The sequence below is a fragment of the Lontra canadensis genome, unplaced genomic scaffold, assembly GCF_010015895.1.
Source record: "Lontra canadensis isolate GAN:19392208 unplaced genomic scaffold, GSC_riverotter_1.0 scaffold107, whole genome shotgun sequence".
Taxonomy (NCBI): Eukaryota; Metazoa; Chordata; class Mammalia; order Carnivora; family Mustelidae; genus Lontra; species Lontra canadensis.
This window is the reverse complement of record NW_022631101.1, coordinates 3297841-3316044: the sequence shown is the minus strand read 5'-3', so window position 1 is coordinate 3316044 and position 18204 is coordinate 3297841. Positions and strand designations below refer to the sequence as shown.

The window sequence follows — 18204 nt, the reverse complement described above, 5'->3', positions numbered from 1 at the left end:
CAGGCGGGCCTTTCCCCAGAGCGCACCCTGCCCCGTGGAAGGTCCGACCCCCGACTCCTGGTTTCACGGCCGGTGGGGGCTCTCAGGACGGGGACCCACAGTTGCCTGACTTCATTCCCAGCACCCCGGAAACCGGCAACCAAGAAAGAAGGGAAAGAAGAGGGACCTGGCACTCCAAGACAGGAGGAGGCCAAGGGGGGGGGCCGGGGGGGGGGGGGGGGGGGGGGGGGGGGGGGGGGGGCGCTAAGGGGAGGCCCGCGGCGGGTCCAGATTCTGCTGATTTGATTCCTCTTACCAAGGAGACCAATGAGCACCCGAAATTCTTGCAGCTTGAACTGTGGTGATTATGGTTGATTATAACAATGCTGGTGTTTTGGGCATTCTTAGTGTCATTTTTGTGCCCCAGTTGAGGCATTACTGGGGAGACTGAAAGGCGCTGTGTCAGCATGTGACGTCACTCTACGAACAGTCAACTCCTTTTCTCGAACACCGACTGTGCGTTGCATATGGGATGGTTTCTTTTAGGCTGTGTTACTTCCCCTCTGCCCTACTCGTTGGAGGAAGAAGAGAGGGCATTTTAGCCATTTTACGGACATTGGAATAATTGACCCTGAGGGGTTAGGTTGGCTTCCCCGGGGTCACACAGGGAGGCGGTGGGGCAGGGCTGGGCCTGGGACTCGGGTCCCCCTGAATCCCGGGTCTGGGCTTTCCCTGGCTTCTGCCCCATCTTGCCTCCAGGGATGTGCCTGTGCTTACGTGTCGACTAAGCTTCTCTGACAAAACCAGCGTCCTGCTACATGCAAAGCTTTCTGTCTTGCTTTTTATTTCGTGGAATTTGGTGGCCATTTCTCTTAACCCCATTCCCAGCCCAATCACTTGTCCATCTCTGATGGCTGCCTAAAGGAGACTGACAAACCTTCAGGACCTCCAGCCTCCTCACCTCAGAAATGGGGACATTCTGGTGACAGAAAGCACACCTTTGATCCACTCTTAACTGTGGGCCGGGCACCGGGCGGCGTGCCTTCTCTATCCTGACGCTTTGAATCCCCCCAGCACCACTGTGTGTAGATTCTGCTAGTCTCCCCATTTCACAGACGGGAAGGGTGAGGCATTGGAGCAGGACGGTACTCTGGGTGGTTAGAAAGCCCAGCTCTGCCCACGCCGGCTGTGTGACCTCAGGGAAGTGACATAGCCTTTCTGGGCCAGTTTCCTCCTGAGGGTTCGAAACATTTGACTAGGGTCTGGCCATGGTCAAGTTCAGCAAGTTGTAGCCACTGCTGCTGTTAGTGTTGTTATGAATTTACTATTAGTGCCTCACTTATGTCCCGAAGGAGGAGTGCACCCCCGTTGAGATTCCTGGCTGTGGAATTAATTAATTAATTAATTATTTTATTTGGGTAAGAGAGAGCACGAACAAGCAGTGGGGAGAGAGGGGGAGGAAGCAGACTCCCCACTGAGCAGGGAGCCTGACACAGGACTCGATCCTAGGACGCTGAGATCATGACCTGAGCCGAAGACAGACGCCCAACCCCCTGAGCCACCCGGGTGCCCCCTCCCTGCAGAATTCCTTAACCACAGTACTCTGGTGTCTTGTAATAACAGCGGGCTCGCCAGGACGGCTACCACTTAGGAAAGGCTGAATGTGTCCAGCTCCCCGTGCACAGCCCTGCACACTGGGTCCAGCTTTGCCACCCACAGTCTGTGCGTCGGGATCAGCCTCAAGAGCCTGAAAACCTCCCAAGGCTTCTCCGATCCTCCTGGGCCTCCCCTGCATAGCTACAGGCCTGAGGCTGGGGAGTCCGTGTTGTTTTGAAAAGGCTCCCCACAGAGTGCTCCAAGGAGGGGGAATGCCCGCCATCGTGTCTTCTGTCACCCTCCTGATCTCACACGGTGGTAGGGACTCCCAGGAGCTGCGTTGGACAGAGGGCGACAGTGTGGCTCGGAGAGAGGAGGTTGCTCCCTTGGGGTGACATGGCTGCTCAGTGATGGCACGGGGATGTGAGCCCAGAGGCGTCAGACTGCAGGGGCTGCAGCGCAGGGCCCCCGGAAGGACCAGCATGAGGCATTTCCAGGGGCGATCGTGGTAATGAGAGGCTCAGCATGCCGTCTCCAGGGCCGTGCTGCTTGCTAGCCGTGTGTGAGCTCCTCAAGCACTTGCCTGGGAAACAGGGTTAGAAGAGTCCCTGGTGTAGCTGGGAGCTAACAGACAGGTGCCCTGAGCACAGTGCCTGGCACTTCGAGACATCTCAGGACTGTACCCTTCTGCTGTTCTTGACGTTCCATCAGGAGAGAGGGAGGGAGGGCTTGGGTGGGAGGCCCAAAGAGGTCTCTGGCCTCTTAGAATGGCCCCCAGAAACTAGGCAGATCGTGTTGCTCCATTTCATCCACACCAACCCCTTTCCCGTTTCTCAAACACATCATGTGCGTCTCTGCCTCAGGGCCTTTGCACTTGCTGTTTCCCCTGCTGGGAGTGCTCTCAGCACTGATACCCACTCTGCTCACTTCTCATGTCATTCTGCCTAAAAGTTTCCTTCTCAAGCCTTTTCCTCAGAAGCGGCACCTGCCATCCTGCCTTCCCCCAGCGTGGTTTTATTGTGGTTTTAGAAATTTTTTTGATATTAAAATTATTTGTTTCTATGTTTTGGGGTTTTTTCCCCCGACTCCCTGGCTAGAATGTGAGCTCTAGATTCGCGGACTTTGTTTTCATTCCCTTTTGTGCCCTCATGCCTAGAGCAGTGTCTGGCACATAGTAGGTGCTCAGAAAACACTCGCTGGAGGAATGGCTTCTCTTTGACCCAGGTGTCTAATCTCCCTGTTGCCTCCACAGACCCCCGGACCCCCCCAGCTACAATCCTGCCAAGAACAACTACCATCCCATCGACGACGCGTGCTGGAAGCCAGGCCAGAAGTGAGGCTCCCCCCGCCCCCAGCAGTCCCTCTGCCTCTCCCTGTCACCGGGCGCATCTCCCCAGAGGCCTCCATTGGAGGAAGCCGTCAGACCTCTCAAGTTCCCATTCTGGGGACACAGGCAGCCACCCCAGTGGTGGGGGGAGGCAGGTGGACAGACGGATGGCACGGGTTGTACATGCCGCCCTGTGTCTCTTTTCCTTCCCCAGGGTTCCTTACCTGGCTGTGGCCCGGACCTTTGAGAAGATTGAGGAGGTTTCTGCTCGGTAACTCATCAGGCTCACCTGGGCGGGCAGGGGCAGGTGGGGGCGGTGGCTCGCGCTGCTTGGACCCTTCTGTCCCTGCAGGAACCGCAGCCTCGCTGACCGTCTTGCCATGTGTGAGGAGTCCGGGTCTGGACTCTAGTGGGTTCTGCTGGGAACCCCAGTCCCGGCGAGTGCTAGTCGGGCCGCTGGCACAGCGGGCTGCCGGCCCCAGCCCTCCCCCTTCTCCAGGCCCCTAGTGCCCAGCCCCCCGGCTCTCAGTCCCAGGTGTCCAGTCAGTGTCCTCAGGTCCCTCCCCCGCCATTTTGGTTCCTACCTGCGCATCAGCCTTGTTTCCAAAAGATCCTTCCACGTTGGTCTAAGTAGGTCTCGGCCCTTTTAATCTGGCTCCGTGGGATTCCTTCCTCTTTCACTTCTCAGACGTGAGCGGAGCGTTTTCGGCTGTTCCCAGCACTTTGTTCTCGAGCTCGTGTGTCTCTGCGAACACGGGAGGAGTGTCCTCCGGGACGGAAGCCCCACAGTGGAATTGCAGGGCACGGAGGGTGCGGGAAGGGCCTTAAGCGCCAGACCTGTGGGCTGCGGCAGCGGGAGGGCCTGGTTAGTCCGAGCCCTGCCCGGGGTGGGCACGTGGGTCTGGGAGTGGGCCCAGTTCCGCTGCCCCTGGCTGTGTGACCGTGGGCCGGTGGCCTGACCTCTCTGAGTTCGGTCTCTTCAAGAGACACGTGCAACTCGTCCGTCTTGAGGGTGTACCGAGACCCATGGAGCAAAGAGTAGCACAGCTGGCTGTTCGGCGGCCAGAGACACTGTCCAGTGTCCCTGCGTTCAGAACCGCGGGTGACTGTCCAACTCCAGATGCCCCCGTTGGAGGGTTTTATTATTTTGTTAATCTTCTTGAAATAGTTTGAAACTTAGAGAAAAACTGCAGACACAGCGTCACCAGCCCCCTGTACCCTGCGCCAGCGGCCCCTGACGCCAGCCCCTTCTGCCAGCACGGGGCCGCGGCCGAGACCAGGACGTTAGCGTCAGCGCACTGTGAAGTGACATCCAGACTTCACTTGGGTTTTGCCAGTTTCCCCTTTTGTATTGTCCTTGCCGGGCCAGGACCTGCCCCGGACCCTGGCCCCTACCCGCGGCGGGTCCTCCCCTGCGGCCACCAGTCTGATTCCTGGTTATGCGGCTCCGGGGCCATCTGCCGGCGCCTCGGCTCCACACTTGCTGCCTTCGCCTCTGCAGTGAGCAGGCGTCCTGGGGGCTTCCCTTTGCACCTGTGCAACGACCCCATTTCTCCTCAGACTTGCACCGCTGGTTTTAGCATCCATAGGAGTGTCCTTGGGCCGGCAAAACAGATCGCCATCGATTGGGGACCGAAAACAACAGACGCGTGTCCTCTCGAGGTTCAGGAGGCCAGAAGGCCAAGATCAAGGGGTGGGCAGGGCTGGTTCTTCCTGGAGGCTCTCGGGGAAAACCTGACCCGTGCCTCCCGCAGCTGATGGTGGCCGCGGGCATCCGTGCCTGTGGCCAACGTCACTCCAGTTTCTGCCTCTGATTCCACGGGCTCTTTTTCTCTGTGTGTCTTCTTGTGGGTTTTATACGGACACTTTTGCTGGATTGAGGGCCCACCCATCTGTGATGATCTCATCTTAACCCTGACCTCAGTTACACCTGCTAAGCCCCTCTTTCCAAGTAAGGTCCTGTCCTGAGGCTCTGGCGGCCCTTCGTCTGGGTCATGCCGTTGGTCTGCCCATAAGTCACGTGCGTGGTGTCTGCCCCGCGCTGCTTTATGTTTCTCTCTCTTGTGCCTCCCCCGTGTGTTCACTAGGCCGCTTCTGTAAGGGAGATTTAGCTTCCCTTTCCAGTGAGGCCTTCTCAGCCACAAACTCAGACCTTTGCACAGAGGCCACGAGCCACGCAGAAACGGGGTTTTACTCTTTGAGCCGGCAGCCGGCGCAGGGGTGGGAAGCGCGGGTCCTCGGGCAGACGGCCTCAGCTCACGTCTCAGCCTGGTTCTCACTGGCTCTGTGACCTTGGCCGAGTTACATGATCTCTCTGGGCCTCAGCTGCTTCCTCTGTAAAGTGGGGGTAACATCAGTATCTCCCTTGTGGCGGGGCTGGGAGTGCTCAGTAAGCACCCTCCTCCCCCCACCCCGTCTGGCATCTCAAAAGTGCCCCCCCCAGCAGCCGCTGCCCCTCTGGATGGCTGTCCCCATCTTGGTCGTAAGCATGGAATGGGCTCACCCTGTCCCCAGCACCTGGTACCACCTGGGCCTGGACTGGAGCTCCTCCTCTTCTCCTTTCCCGGGGTCCTTTCTTCCTGCCCCCAGCTTTGACGCCAGAATGCCAGGAGGTCACACCTCTGCCCCACTCCCCCGCCAGGCTCCGGATGGTAGAGACGCTGAGCAACTTGCTGCGTTCTGTGGTGGCCCTGTCCCCTCCAGACCTCCTCCCCGTCCTCTACCTCAGCCTCAACCGCCTCGGGCCGCCCCAGCAGGGCCTGGAGCTTGGCGTTGGTGACGGCGTCCTCCTCAAGGCAGTGGCCCAGGCCACGGGTAAGCAGGGGGTGTGGTGGCAGTTCCAGCGTTAGGGAGGGGGGCTCCAAGGAAGAGGGTGCAGAGGTGAGGAGGAGGTGAGAGACACGGCGGGAGCTCTGAAGGTGGGGAGAAGGACCGACCGGATAGACAGTTCTGGTGGGGAGAGCGTGGGGCGCTGGTCCAGGTGTAGGAGGCTGCGCGGCACGGGGCAGGGCGCGGGGGGGCAGGAGGGGCTGGGAAGATGGGCTGCAGAGGGAGCGGGGTGAGGGCACTAGGACCAAGGCCAGGGCCCAGGGACATGGCAGAGCCTGGAGGGCCAAGGGGAGCTGTGGGGAGACCACGAGCGGGGCCCAGGCCGGGTGTGAGCAGAGAGGACCCGAGACAGACCTACAGCCCTGTGCGTCGCCCTTACCACGGGTTCCCTCCACCCCCAGGGCGGCAGCTGGAGTCTGTCAAGGCCGAGGTGGCCGAGAAGGGCGACGTGGGGCTGGTGGCGGAGAGCAGCCGCAGCACCCAGAGACTCGTGCTGCCCCCGCCTGCTCTCACCGCCGCCGGAGTCTTCACCAAGTTCCGAGACATCGCCCGGCTGGCCGGCAGTGCTGTGAGTGGGGCAGGCTAGCCCTCCGCACCCAGACCCTCTGCCCTTCCCCTGGGGGACCCGGAGGCATGCGTGTGGCCGGGGGACCTCCAGTCACGCTCTCTGGGGCTGGGTCGCTTCGGGCCTGCTTATGGAGCCGGGGGTCTCCTGCCACAATCCTGGCACCTGCTTCGCAGCTGCCACGTGACCCCACACCGGACAGTACGTGCTTGCTCGAGGGAGGGAGGGAGGCGGGCTGGGAAGTGGAAGTGGGGAAACAGCCAGGGCCTATTCTGGGGGGCCAGCCAGGAGGAGGTGTGGGCCCCTCCCTTCGCCCCAGCCACTGACTGCTCCACCGGCCTTCAGTCCACAGCCAAGAAGATGGACGTCATCAAAGGCCTATTTGTCGCCTGCCGCCACTCAGAAGCCCGATACATCGCCAGGTAGGTGTGGGCCTGGGAGGCTGGGAGCGACGGCGGGAGGGAAAAACCAGCTGTGGTAATCCCACTGGGACCCCGACCGCCCTCACACTGGGCCCTGAGGGTCTGGACTCGGAACACAGGGTCCCTTTCCCTGGGCGGCTCCCCTCCTCAAGGCCTGGGGCTTGTGGCCAAGTAGTGCCGGGGTTGATGAGCGTTGCCTGCCTGCTTTCAGTGGAAGCAGTACAGGACTGGGGCCCGGCGGTGGCCGTGCAGGTGGAAACGAAACCATGGGTCGCCCCCATCACAGAGCGTTTCTCGGGGGCCCCAGCCGGGTGTGGTTCCTCCCCGAGGTGCTGCCAGGCAGGCCCCGGCACCCTCAGCCTCGTCACCCTCAGCCGGGTCTACAGACGGGGAGACGGAGGCCCAGGGATGGTATCCCTCGCGCTGAAGGGCAGTGCCTCAGAGGCAGGCCTGTGCGGGGGGCAGGCTGTTGAGTAGCACACTCTGGGCCCCTCCGGGGAGGCCCCGTCCTGCTCCGCAGCCCACTGTGTCCTGGCTCGCCTGCCCCGAGCCTCACAGAATTTCCCCAGAGACCCGCTGAAAGGCAAAGACACCATGGGATCCCTGGTTCTGCCTAGGGAAAGCCGGCGGCCACGGCCGTTAGGGACTGGCCTCCGTTTCCTCGTCTGCTCAGTGGGACTCTGTGATCCCTCGGGTCCCTTCTGGCCCTGAAGGTGGTTCAGGTGTCGAGGAGAGGGTTACAGAGAGTTGAGGTGGGGGAGACGGGAGGAGGCAGGGGCAGGGCGTGGAGGGCAAGACAGTGAAGGTGGCCGTGAGCCCACTCCCCCTCTCCTGCTGTCTCCCCAGAGCCCTGAGCGGACGGCTGCGCCTAGGGCTAGCAGAGCAGTCGGTGCTGGCCGCCCTCGCCCAGGCCGTGAGCCTCACGCCCCCTGGCCAAGGTGAGGCCCCGCGGTCTGTCTCTGCACCCAGCACCGGAGTCAGCCGGGTAGCCCTCCTTTCCCCGAAGTCCACGCACCCCGCTCCTCTCCAGGCTCCTTCCCTGGCAGCCTCGTTTCCGTTCCTTGTTTCCCTCACGCCGCCTGCTATGCCCCTGGGGTAGCCGGAGGGTCAGCCGCCCCAAAGCCTCTGCTGGTGGTCTGTTCTCAGAATTCCCCCTGGGCATTGTGGATGCTGGGAAGGGCAGGACAGCAGATACCCGAAAGACGTGGCTGGAGGAGCAGGGCATGATCCTGAAGCAGACGTTCTGGTGAGATCCGGGACTATGGGCAGAGTGGGAGGGTGGCGGGCTCAGCACAGAGGGCCACGTGTGACGTGGCAGGCGCCAGTGACTATCGTGGGGCGGGTGACAGAGCAGGGGTAGTGATCCAGATAAGATTGGTGCTGGGCATGAGGCGGGGGACTGTGATTAGGACCAGGGACATGGGAATGGGGAGTGGGGGCGGGGGATGCTGGCCGCAGGTGTGTGCAGCAGACATCTGAGAGCTCCCAGTGAGACCGCACATGTGCAGAGGCCGAGAGAACCAGAGCAGGGCTACTGACCGACGCGGAGTGAGGGGTTAGGACATCCATGGGGTGACAGCGAGGGCTCCAGGGAGGGGGGACTTGGCCACAGCCACTCACTCTGGTGAGTGCCCAGAGAGAGTGTCAGCGGCAGGAGGGCCCAGGAGCATTTCTGCACATGCCCTTGGGGCGCCTGCCAACCCACCATCTGGCCCAGGGCCAGGGCAGCGGTCTCTACTCTGCCCACGGGGAGGATCTGCAAACTGGGGCTCCCCGGCCTGCCCCCAGCCAGCTCCGTCAGACTCTGGGGAGGCAGGGCCTGGTCTTGGAGAAATTTCTTAATCCATCCTTGAGGGGTTCTAACGTGTAGCTCAGGTAGAGGGGCCCTGGTCTCCTGGTGACAGGGAGGGGTGACAGCAGGCCCAGAGCAGGGGAGACAGAGCGACATACCGTGGTGCTGAGTGGGGTAGTGTTACAGACAGCCGGAGTCGGGGACATGGAGGAGTTGGGGACGGGTGGGAGCAGACCGCCGGACGAGGGGAAAGACCGGCAGAGGCGCAGTTTGCAGCCAGAGCACAGGGTTTCCAGGCTGCCAGAGTTCTGCAAAGACACCTGCTGGCTTGTGTTTGCCTCTGCCCCAGCGAGGTGCCCGACCTGGACCGGATCATCCCTGTGCTGCTGGAGCACGGCCTGGAGCGCCTCCCAGAGCACTGCAAGCTGAGCCCAGGTACAAAGTCATGGGGTGGGGGGCGGGGACGATGGGGCAGGGTTGGGGGACCTGCCCTCCTGCACACTCCGCTCCCTCCTCCCAGCATAGCTTCCTCCATCCCACCAAGAATCTGCGGATTCTCCTCTTGCCTCCAAAACTGAATCCTGTTTCCCATGCTGAAACCTATCCGTCTTCTCTTTGGGGTCCCAGTCGGATGAGGCAGGGTGGGGGTGAATGCTGGGACAGAGTTATTACCCTAAAAGGCAGCAGATCAGGCCAGACAGAATCTTTCTCTCGCATGTAAGAGTCCAGAGGAAGGCAGGGGATCAGGGAGGACACTGTGGCTGGGCTTCAGGGATCCCCTCTCCCCCAACCGGGGATTGAGGTTCCTCTGTCCCATCACTTTATTGTCTCGAGGTTTTCACTCTAAGGTGCTTGACCAGAGGTGGCTCAGGTTTCTAGATCACAGAAGAGGGAGAGAGAGAAGAGGGGTGAGGGTGTGACCCAGACCTTGCACTCAGCACTCCCCATGCGTCCTAACTGGCGTCCTAATCATGAGGCCTTCCCTTCCTGCAGGGGAGGCTGTGAGTATCCCAAGCTGGGAGGTCAGGTGAGGGCGTGTTCTCCCTGGGCACAGCCAGCTCTCTCTGCCACACACACCCCCATCCCACGCATTGCTGGCACCTCCCCCAGCTTACTCTGACTCTCACTCCTCCCTCCTAGGGGTTCCCCTGAAACCGATGCTGGCGCACCCCACCCGCGGAGTCAGTGAGGTCCTGAAACGCTTCGAGGAGGCAGCTTTCACCTGCGAGTACAAATACGATGGGCAGAGGGCACAGGTAGGGGGGCGGACGCACCCCTGAGGCAGGAGGGAAGGTGCCCAAGAGTGGGGCCCGGGGGTGACTCAGATCCGAACTCGGACTGCGTCCTGCTACAGACCGCCCGCCCATGCGACCTCACACTTCTCAGGCCTCAGTTTCCAACTTCACATAGTGGCTGTGTCAGTAACCACCACGAGGGCTTACTGGAAGTCAGTTTGATTGGATAAAATCATCCAGATCTCTGAGCCACAGCAGTGGGAGTTGAAGCAATGTTGGCTTCACCCGCCTGTGCCCTGTGGCTGGGGTCGTTCACTGTACCAGCCGTGGTGGGAGGCCCCTCCTTAACCCGCAGCGCCCTGGCTGTGTACAAGGGTGTCCCCACCCCGCAGTCAGTGATGTCCTTGTTTGGGTCTGTAAGGACACTTCTCGTGGCTCTTCTGTCCGGGCGGGGAGCTGGGGCTGCCTTGTTCATCGTGGGGGCGGATGAACGCCTGTGGCGGGTGACACGTGGTGCTCTGAGGCCCTTAGAAGCAGCGAACAAGACTGGTGGATCTTCAAACTGTGATACTGAGAAAAAATGAGAAACAAAAGGATTTATAGTAGCGGCAGTGATCTTGAAAATACATACGTGTTTTAAGTCACATATGCTGTATCCAGCACACATGCAGCTGTCGTACGAGCAAAGCAACATATTTGTAGTTCTGCTTAAGGACTGTGACCAGGCTCTGTATGAAAACACAATACATTCAGATATTTATGGTTTAACACTCAGGCATATCCGCGCAGACACAGCAAGACACCGGAACCTCCAGGGTTGGGACTCGGGGGTTGGTGGGTAGGGAGGATGTGGAAGGACATGGCAGGGGCTTCCATGAACGGGTGGGAGGCGCCGTGTGGATGGAGGAGATGACTTCCTCCAGTCTCTGCACTGATTCCTCCTCCAGAGCTTCCGGAGCCTTCTGCCGGTGAAGGAGGGGCTAGGGCCAGGTGGGGTCGGCCAGGCTCTGAGTCCCCCTCCCCTTTCCCACTGCCTCAGATCCATGCCCTGGAAGGCGGGGAGGTGAAGATATTCAGCAGGAATCAGGAAGACAATACCAGCAAGTACCCGGACATCATTAGCCGCATCCCCAAGGTGGGCATCTGCTAGGGTTGTGCAGCAGTGTTCCTTTGAGGGAAAAGAAGTCCTCCCCGTGGCGATGAAGAGTAAGGACAGGCATTCTAGCATGATTAGCGTGTGCAAAGGCCCTGTGGTTGGAGGGGCCTAGCCAATCTACAGAACAGGAGAGGCTAGCCTGCTGGGGTGCAGAGTCTGGGAGGGCCAGAGGCTGACCCAGGAGAGCCCCCACAGCTTTGGGGAGCTGGAGATGGTTTTTAGCAGGGATGCACTGCGATCAGACTTGGGGTTTTCTCAGAGCACCCTGACTGCTGTGAAGAGAGTGGGTTAGACACACGGTCTACGCAGGAGCAGGGAGACCGGTAGCATGATGTGGCCTCGGCTGGACCAGGCTTAGTAAGATGGGGGACTGGAGGTGGCTTAGAGATTTCAGAGGGGAAGTGGACAAGTTCCTGGGGTACTGACAAAGGCTGCTGGGTTCCCAGCTTATGCGACCAAGCAGTAAGTCTCAGAGAAGTTTGTTTTCCCTTCCTCGTGGGCAGCGAGGTGTGTCCGTACATCCGCCTCTAAGTTGGCGTCAGTTCATCGGTGGGTCTCGAGAGCTGTGGAAGGAAAAGAACTTTTGTTTCTCTGGGCCTGTCTTTTGCCCTCATCCCCTACCTCTTAGTAGCCCCAGATCTCTCTCTTCACCTTTCAGATTAAACTCCCGTCCGTTACATCCTTCATCCTGGACACAGAAGCCGTGGCTTGGGACCGGGAAAAGAAGCAGATCCAGCCATTCCAAGTGCTCACCACCCGCAAACGCAAGGTAGCCTCTGTTCCCCTCTGCTGCCTGCCATAGTCACACACTTTCTCCTCTTCCTCCCAGCCCTGCCCCGTCCCCAGAAGAACAGAGTGTCCACTGGGATGTGGTTCTTGCTGCCTTTTACAGGGTGGCTGCCACAGCTCCAGCCATTGCGTTCTCATCCCAGCATGCCTAGTACAAAGGGGGAAGAGCCCTTCTCCTGTGTCTCTGTTTCATCGTGAAAGATCGGTTCCAGGAGGCCTCCCCACAGTCTGTGCCCCTCAAACTTCTTTTCCCTCAATGGCCCGAACTCTGTCCCATCAACACCATTAGCTACTAGGGAGGCTGGGAGAGCAAATATTTGACAAAGGGGAGTGAAGTTGTTGGGATTAGCTGAGAGCCATCACGATGCAGAGCTGGGAGCATTGTCACCCTCATGGGTGTGTGGCCTATTGGCTGGAGAGAAGGGGAGAGTGGTAGGTGACAGGTGTCACCTGCCTGTCACATGCCTGGGGCACGGTGGGAGGCACACCGACCATGCCCCTGTCTCCATCCCCCACCCCTGCTTTCCCCTCTGTCCCAACCCAGGAGGTGGACGCGGCAGAAATCCAAGTGCAGGTGTGTCTGTATGCCTTCGACCTCATCTACCTCAACGGACAGGTGAGTTCCGGCTGTGGTTCTGGGGGCAGGGGGGTGCTGTGTGTGAGCTTGGGAGCCGGCGGTCTGTGGGGCCACGCTTAGGCAGTGGTTCTCAAAGTGTGGCCTGAGGACCCCTGAGGGTATCTCCAGGTCCCTCTCAGGGGAGTCTGTGAGGCTCCACCCGCCTTCTCCAGCTCCGCGGCTGGGTGAGGCGGTGCTTCCCCACGCGGCCGCCGTCTGAGTGCACATGCACACATGCCCGGCTCCGTTAACAGCCAGACATGGAAGAGTTTGCAAAAACGTAAACTAATGCCACCTGTTCCTGGGCACATTTCATAAAAATTTGTTGTTGGGTTAACATATGGGAGGCGTTGATTTTAAATGAATTAACAAACGCCCAGATTTCTCACTTCTCACGTAGCCAGTATAAACACGCGATTTCATCGCGGGTACTCCGTCGCTGCTCTGGTACATATCCAGAGACGTAACCCACATACGCCCGAGCTGTCTGGAGTTGGGGGTTCCCGAGACTGGAAAGTTTGCCAACTACTGCTCTGGGGCGTGGGGTAAGAATCAGAAGCCAGACCACATCTTTTCACATCCCAGCTCTCCCTTCCTGGGTGTGCGGCCAAAGACCAGTGACCCAGCCTCTCGGGGTCTCCGTTTCCTTATCACTACTGGGATCAGTCAGCCTGGTGGAGGAGGGCCGCGCCTCCCCTGGGGCTGGATGGGCGAGAGCTAGGTGACTTCTTCCCGCAGACTGCCCGATGGTTTGTAAGAACAGGGCTTCCTGCCAGATCCGGCTTAGAATCGGCTTGCGTGGTTTCCAGCAGGGCTTTTCTGAAACCGGAGTGCGCAGCACATGAAAGGGGGCAGTTAATAAGGTCACAGAGAGTAGATTAACTTGCAGAAGGTTGGCGAGTCTGTTTCACCATACAAAGCGAGCCGCGTTCTCCCACGAGCGGATCTGGTCTCAGAGCCTGGCAGACGAAGGCCTGCGGGCCCGGTCTGTCTCGGCCTTGTTTGCCTGTAAGGTTTGATGCACCCGTCCGCTGACTTTGGCCCAGCAGCCCACAGCTGGGCGGTTGCAGCAGAGCCCGACTAGCCCACAGACCCAAGAATATTTATTGTCTGGTTCTTTGTAGGACAGGGCTGCCGACCCCTGGATGAAAATGGAACGCGTTCTCAGAAACACGTTTAGGTTACACCCCTGTGGTCGTCGGCTTCCTTCTGGCTCTGTTCAGCCAGTGTTGAACGAGGAACCGTAGCCCCAATAACAGGAGTCCGTTCCCGTCTCCAGTCCCCTCGCCGCTCTTGGTCCTTTCCCTTCTCAAAATCCTGGTGCCGGCATGGTTCCTCCCTGTCCGGCCGGTCCATCAGGAGCTGCGCAGTGGCTGGTGACACTCGGGCATCCTGTCTCTCCCGGGCCCAGGCTTCTTCTCATCCACGGTGACGTCCCTTTGTCTCTCTCTTCCTGCCCCGCCCCCAACCCAGTCCCTGGTGCGCGAGCCACTTTCCCGACGCCGGCAGCTGCTCCGGGAGAACTTCGTGCAGACGGAGGGTGAGTTTGTCTTCGCCACCTCCCTGGACACCAAGGACACGGAGCAGATCGCCGAGTTCTTGGAGCAGTCTGTGAAAGGTGAGGGGGTCTGGGGCCGGCCGCCGCATGCGCCCCGCGCTCATGCACGCCCCATCCCCGGTGCCTTCCGCAGGCTGGCTGTCCTGAGCCGCGGCTTCACAAAGGCCCCTTGTCCCTATCTCCCTCAGACTCCTGCGAGGGGCTGATGGTGAAAACCCTGGACGTCGACGCCACCTACGAGATCGCCAAGAGGTCACACAACTGGCTCAAGGTGAGCTGTCCCGGCCGCCCTTCCCACATCCGGCGATCTTTCCACACGGGGTTCCAGCCCCCACCTCATCCCGTGGGTCTCGGTCCTGCCTGCCTCACAGTCCAGCCAGCCTGAGGCCGCCCCTCTGAGCGCTGCCCCCACCTGAGCGCCATGGGAGCTATATGACGTTTCTGTTCCCTGCGCGGGCCGTCTGGGTCGAGTGGGGCCGGCAGGGTCGAGTGGGGCCGGCAGGAAGGGAGAGAGCCAGGCCGTAGACGAGATGACATTGGGGTCGATGAGCATCGTGAAGAAAGCAAGTCGAGGTCAGGGGCCAGCGAGGATCTTGCCGTGCTCTGGTCATGGGGAAAGGCCTCTCCAGAGCTGATGCTTAGGTCAGGACACGGATGACAGGAAAGGGTCAGCCATCTGGAAATCTGGGACAGAGTATCTAGGAGAAGGGTGGAGGCAACAAGTGCAAAGGCCCTGAGGTCGGAACAAGCAGCGAACGAGACCTTTGAGGCGTGAGGTGAGGTCGGGGTGGAGAGCAGCTCCCAGATTACCCAGCGCGTCAGGGGTTGGTGTAAAATGCTCGGGTTTTCCTTTAAAGGTTTTGAGAAACCAGTGAGGTTTTAAGGCAGGAAGTCCCATGGTCTGATTATCATTTTGCACAAGAGATCTGGCTGGCCGTGAATGGCGGATAGTTGGGGGTGGGGGTCGGTGCTGGGCAGAGCGGGCGCCTGCGGGCTGGCGGCTTGCCTGGAGGGGCCAGGAGGACTGCGGAGCCAGCTGGGTTTCTCGAGTGTGTGTTAGCTGCCCATGGTCCTGTCAGCAGCTGGAAGCGTATGAGCATTTCCTGTCTTAGGACCCTTTCCCTGCTGCGTCCCCAAGGCCGAGTCCTGCCTGGCACTTAGTTAATATTTCTGGAACAAATGATGAATGTTCTCCGTGTGAAGGAGTGAGTGGAATGTGTGTCCATCCTGAAGGAAAGAGGGGGCCCAAGGGGGACCCCCAAGCTCTCCATCTGACCTGTCCCCTCAGTCCCGCCAGCTCTTCCCACTTTGGTCGTCTCTTTCGCATCCGCTCTGGAAGTCCAGAAGCTCCTCCCACGGCCAGCCTCAGCCCGGCGGCCGTCCTCGGCCTCTGCGGGAGCTCTCCCTAGACTCGCCCCAGCCCCGACTCTACTGAGTGCAGAGCCTCCAGCAGCGAGGTCCGCGCCTCGGCAGCGTCCCCTCACCTCCTGCCTTCCCTCCCCAGCTGAAGAAGGACTACCTCGATGGCGTGGGCGACACCCTGGACCTCGTGGTGATCGGCGCCTACCTGGGCCGTGGCAAGCGGGCCGGCCGCTACGGGGGCTTCCTACTGGCCGCCTACGACGAGGAGAGCGAGGAGCTCCAGGCCATATGCAAGGTGCGGGGAGGCAGGAGGGAAGTAGAGTCTACTCAGCCTCGGGGGTGGCAGGGGTGAACCAAGAAGCTCTCATGCCGTGTGTAGGATTATTTTTTCTAGCTTTTATGTGCTTTTTCTGATCCTGTAAGTAACCCTTGCTTCACGTAGAGAAATGCACTGTCATAGAAAGTTCTAAGGAAGCTACGTCAAGAATTGAGTTCAGCTGCTGGTGAGGATGGCTGACGAGGGTCTTACATTTCTCAGGAGAAGTCTGAAGGGGGTGCAGGTGGCTCTCTGATGTCACTGGGGACCCAGGCTTCTCTTCCCGCACAGGGGTTTGGTCATGGGCTTCCGACCTCATCTTCATAATGTGGCTGCAGGAGCTCCAGCCGTCATGGCCGTGCACGCTCCAGGCAGCAGGAAGGAGGAAGGCCCTGAGCAGAGGGATATGTCCCCCGCATCAGCCTCGGCCAGTGAGCAGCTTTTGTGGCTTGGGTCAGAATTCTGCTCCTTGGCCCTCCCCCACGCACAGGGCAGCTTGGAAAATGCGGTGGTCTGGGTTTTTGTTTAAAGCTACACGCATTGTTGACCCAACAAATGTGAGGCTTTTGCCACGGAAACAGCATAAACTGTTACCCACAATTCTAATGCCTAGAAATAACCACTAGTAAAAAATTTTTTTAAAGATTTTATTTATTTGACAGAGAGAGAGAGAGACAGCGAGAGAGGGAACGCAAGCATAGGGAGTGAGAGAGGGAGAAGCAGGCTTCCCACAGAACAGAGAGCCCGATGTGGGGCTCAATCCCAGGACCCTGGGATCATGACCTGAGCCAAAGGCTGACGCTTAACCGACTGAGCCACCCAGGCGCCCCGACCACTAATAAAATTTGAGGGAATATCTTATTAACACCTTTACAAAGCTGCGACCTTTGTATAACAGGAATTTTTTCCCCTGCTTTCTGTCCTAGAAATACCGTGTTTTAAATGTCATCAGATATATTTAAGTAACGTAGTGATAAAAGATGTTAGAGCATTTGCACTTGTCTTTAGGACTTCTAGAAGCACAACTCGAATGTGTTAAACTTAAAAATAAAACGGTCCTTTATTTTACCAGCAAAAATGGGTTTATTCAGAAATAGCAGAGAATTGCAGTTGGGGACACACAAGCTATGGCGAAACCATGGGCTCGTCCCGTGAAGGAGAGGAATGTTATTTTATGGAACAGAAGGAGGCAGGGGAAGGGGTTGTTTTGAACAAAAGTTCACTGGGGAGGAAAAAGAAGAAAGCACCGGCCCGGGGTGGGGTGGGGACCGCTTCTCAGGGGGCTGAGTGGCTGGGGTGGTCGCTTTCTCCTCGGAGAGCAAAATCTGTCTTTCCCCAGGGGGGCCTCTGCCCTGGGAGCCCATCACAGAGGCTTGGGCTGGCCTCTGTCACGGCCAGTTCTTCTTGTAACTGACGATCGGGGGCCTCCCTCAACGAGCCCCTGACCCCGCGTTAGTGAGGTGACCCAGGATTTTTCACAAACGCTTGTGGAAGAGTGTTCCGAGAGATGGGTGCGCCCCGGGTCCTGGACCAGCTCCGCGCAGGTGGCCAGTTCCCTCGTGGCCAGCGTGGCTCTCACGAGTGACTCCGCACCGCACAAGGTGCTTAGCCCTAGGGAGCCATGGCAGAGGGGCCTTACCCGTTCGGATGCAGCCCGGCTCTGGCTCACGCTCTCGACCCACGACAGTGTTCTGGAAGAGCTCCGTGCCAGAGAAACCACCGAAGGCTCTCGACACACAGAGGGCTTTCCGGTCGGCATTTCCTATCTGTGGTTTGGAGACGTGCGTCTTGCCACGTCTGCCGGCAGCCGAGTTTTTGTTAGGTCGGACAACGTGGGTAGGTGAGGGAAAATCTTCGGCAGCGCGGAGGTCGGAGAAGACAGCCCGCTCCGGGGCCGGTGGGCTATGGGCGGGCCCGGGGACCGGATGGAAGGAGCCAGGGCTTCTCCAGCAAGCGCCAAGTGACGGGCCGTGGGTGGGCAGGGGACCGCCGCTGGGAGAGGGGATCCCCATCCTGGCACCCCCACCCCTGGCACTTCCTCTGTGGTTTCCGTGGGTTCTGGCTTGGCCGAGGTAGGGTGGGGGCCTCCCCTGTGCAGAGCTGGGTCCCCAGCGGCAGGAGCCCCGGGCCGCACGGCTGAGCCCCCGTCCTCCCCGCAGCTCGGAACCGGCTTCAGCGACGAGGAGCTGGAGGAGCACCACCACAGGCTCCAGGTGAGGGGCGCGGCCTCGCCCCCTGTCGCCCTGTGTGCACGCAAGGCTCTGGCCCTTCACGCTCTTAGGGGCCGTGGGTGCTAGAACAGGTTCGGGAGCCCCACATGTCCAGGTTCAAGTCCCGGCTCTGCCAGCTGCTAGCCCAGGGCGTGGGTGAGGGAGCCTCCGCTGCCCCGAGGGGCGGGGATGAGTCATGGGGAGCACTCTCGCGGGGGTCCCCGAGTTGGCCCTGAGTGAACCCCGACAGGACTGGGGAAGCCCCTAGTAATTGGGACTGTTGGTGGCACGGTCACGGGTATTTTGCGGGTACAACTCCCTTTTCTGTGCTCTCTCTCTGTCTCTGTGACAGTCTTCGGTTTTCTCTTTCTCTCTCTGGCTCTTTTCTTCCTTCATTCCCCCCATCCCTGCCCAGGCTTTTCCCTTAAGACATGCCTGTGTCACCGTCTGTA

The 18204-nt window shown here is 59.6% G+C and overlaps 1 protein-coding gene across 1 annotated transcript in view; it reads left to right on the top strand.

Moving 5' to 3' along the window:
• The window catches only part of LIG1 (DNA ligase 1), a 35715-nt gene that overhangs the window by 15358 nt on the left and 2153 nt on the right, over window positions 1–18204 (top strand). Inside the window, exons 9-25 of the mRNA XM_032839116.1 lie at window positions 122–197; window positions 2828–2908; window positions 3117–3173; window positions 5544–5716; window positions 6133–6299; window positions 6642–6718; window positions 7565–7656; window positions 7865–7964; window positions 8860–8945; window positions 9651–9766; window positions 10785–10880; window positions 11560–11670; window positions 12235–12306; window positions 13780–13924; window positions 14053–14135; window positions 15369–15521; window positions 17702–17755. Of these exons, the coding sequence (XP_032695007.1) occupies window positions 122–197; window positions 2828–2908; window positions 3117–3173; window positions 5544–5716; window positions 6133–6299; window positions 6642–6718; window positions 7565–7656; window positions 7865–7964; window positions 8860–8945; window positions 9651–9766; window positions 10785–10880; window positions 11560–11670; window positions 12235–12306; window positions 13780–13924; window positions 14053–14135; window positions 15369–15521; window positions 17702–17755 (1739 nt within the window). The remainder of the gene's footprint in view (window positions 1–121; window positions 198–2827; window positions 2909–3116; window positions 3174–5543; window positions 5717–6132; window positions 6300–6641; window positions 6719–7564; window positions 7657–7864; window positions 7965–8859; window positions 8946–9650; window positions 9767–10784; window positions 10881–11559; window positions 11671–12234; window positions 12307–13779; window positions 13925–14052; window positions 14136–15368; window positions 15522–17701; window positions 17756–18204) is intronic.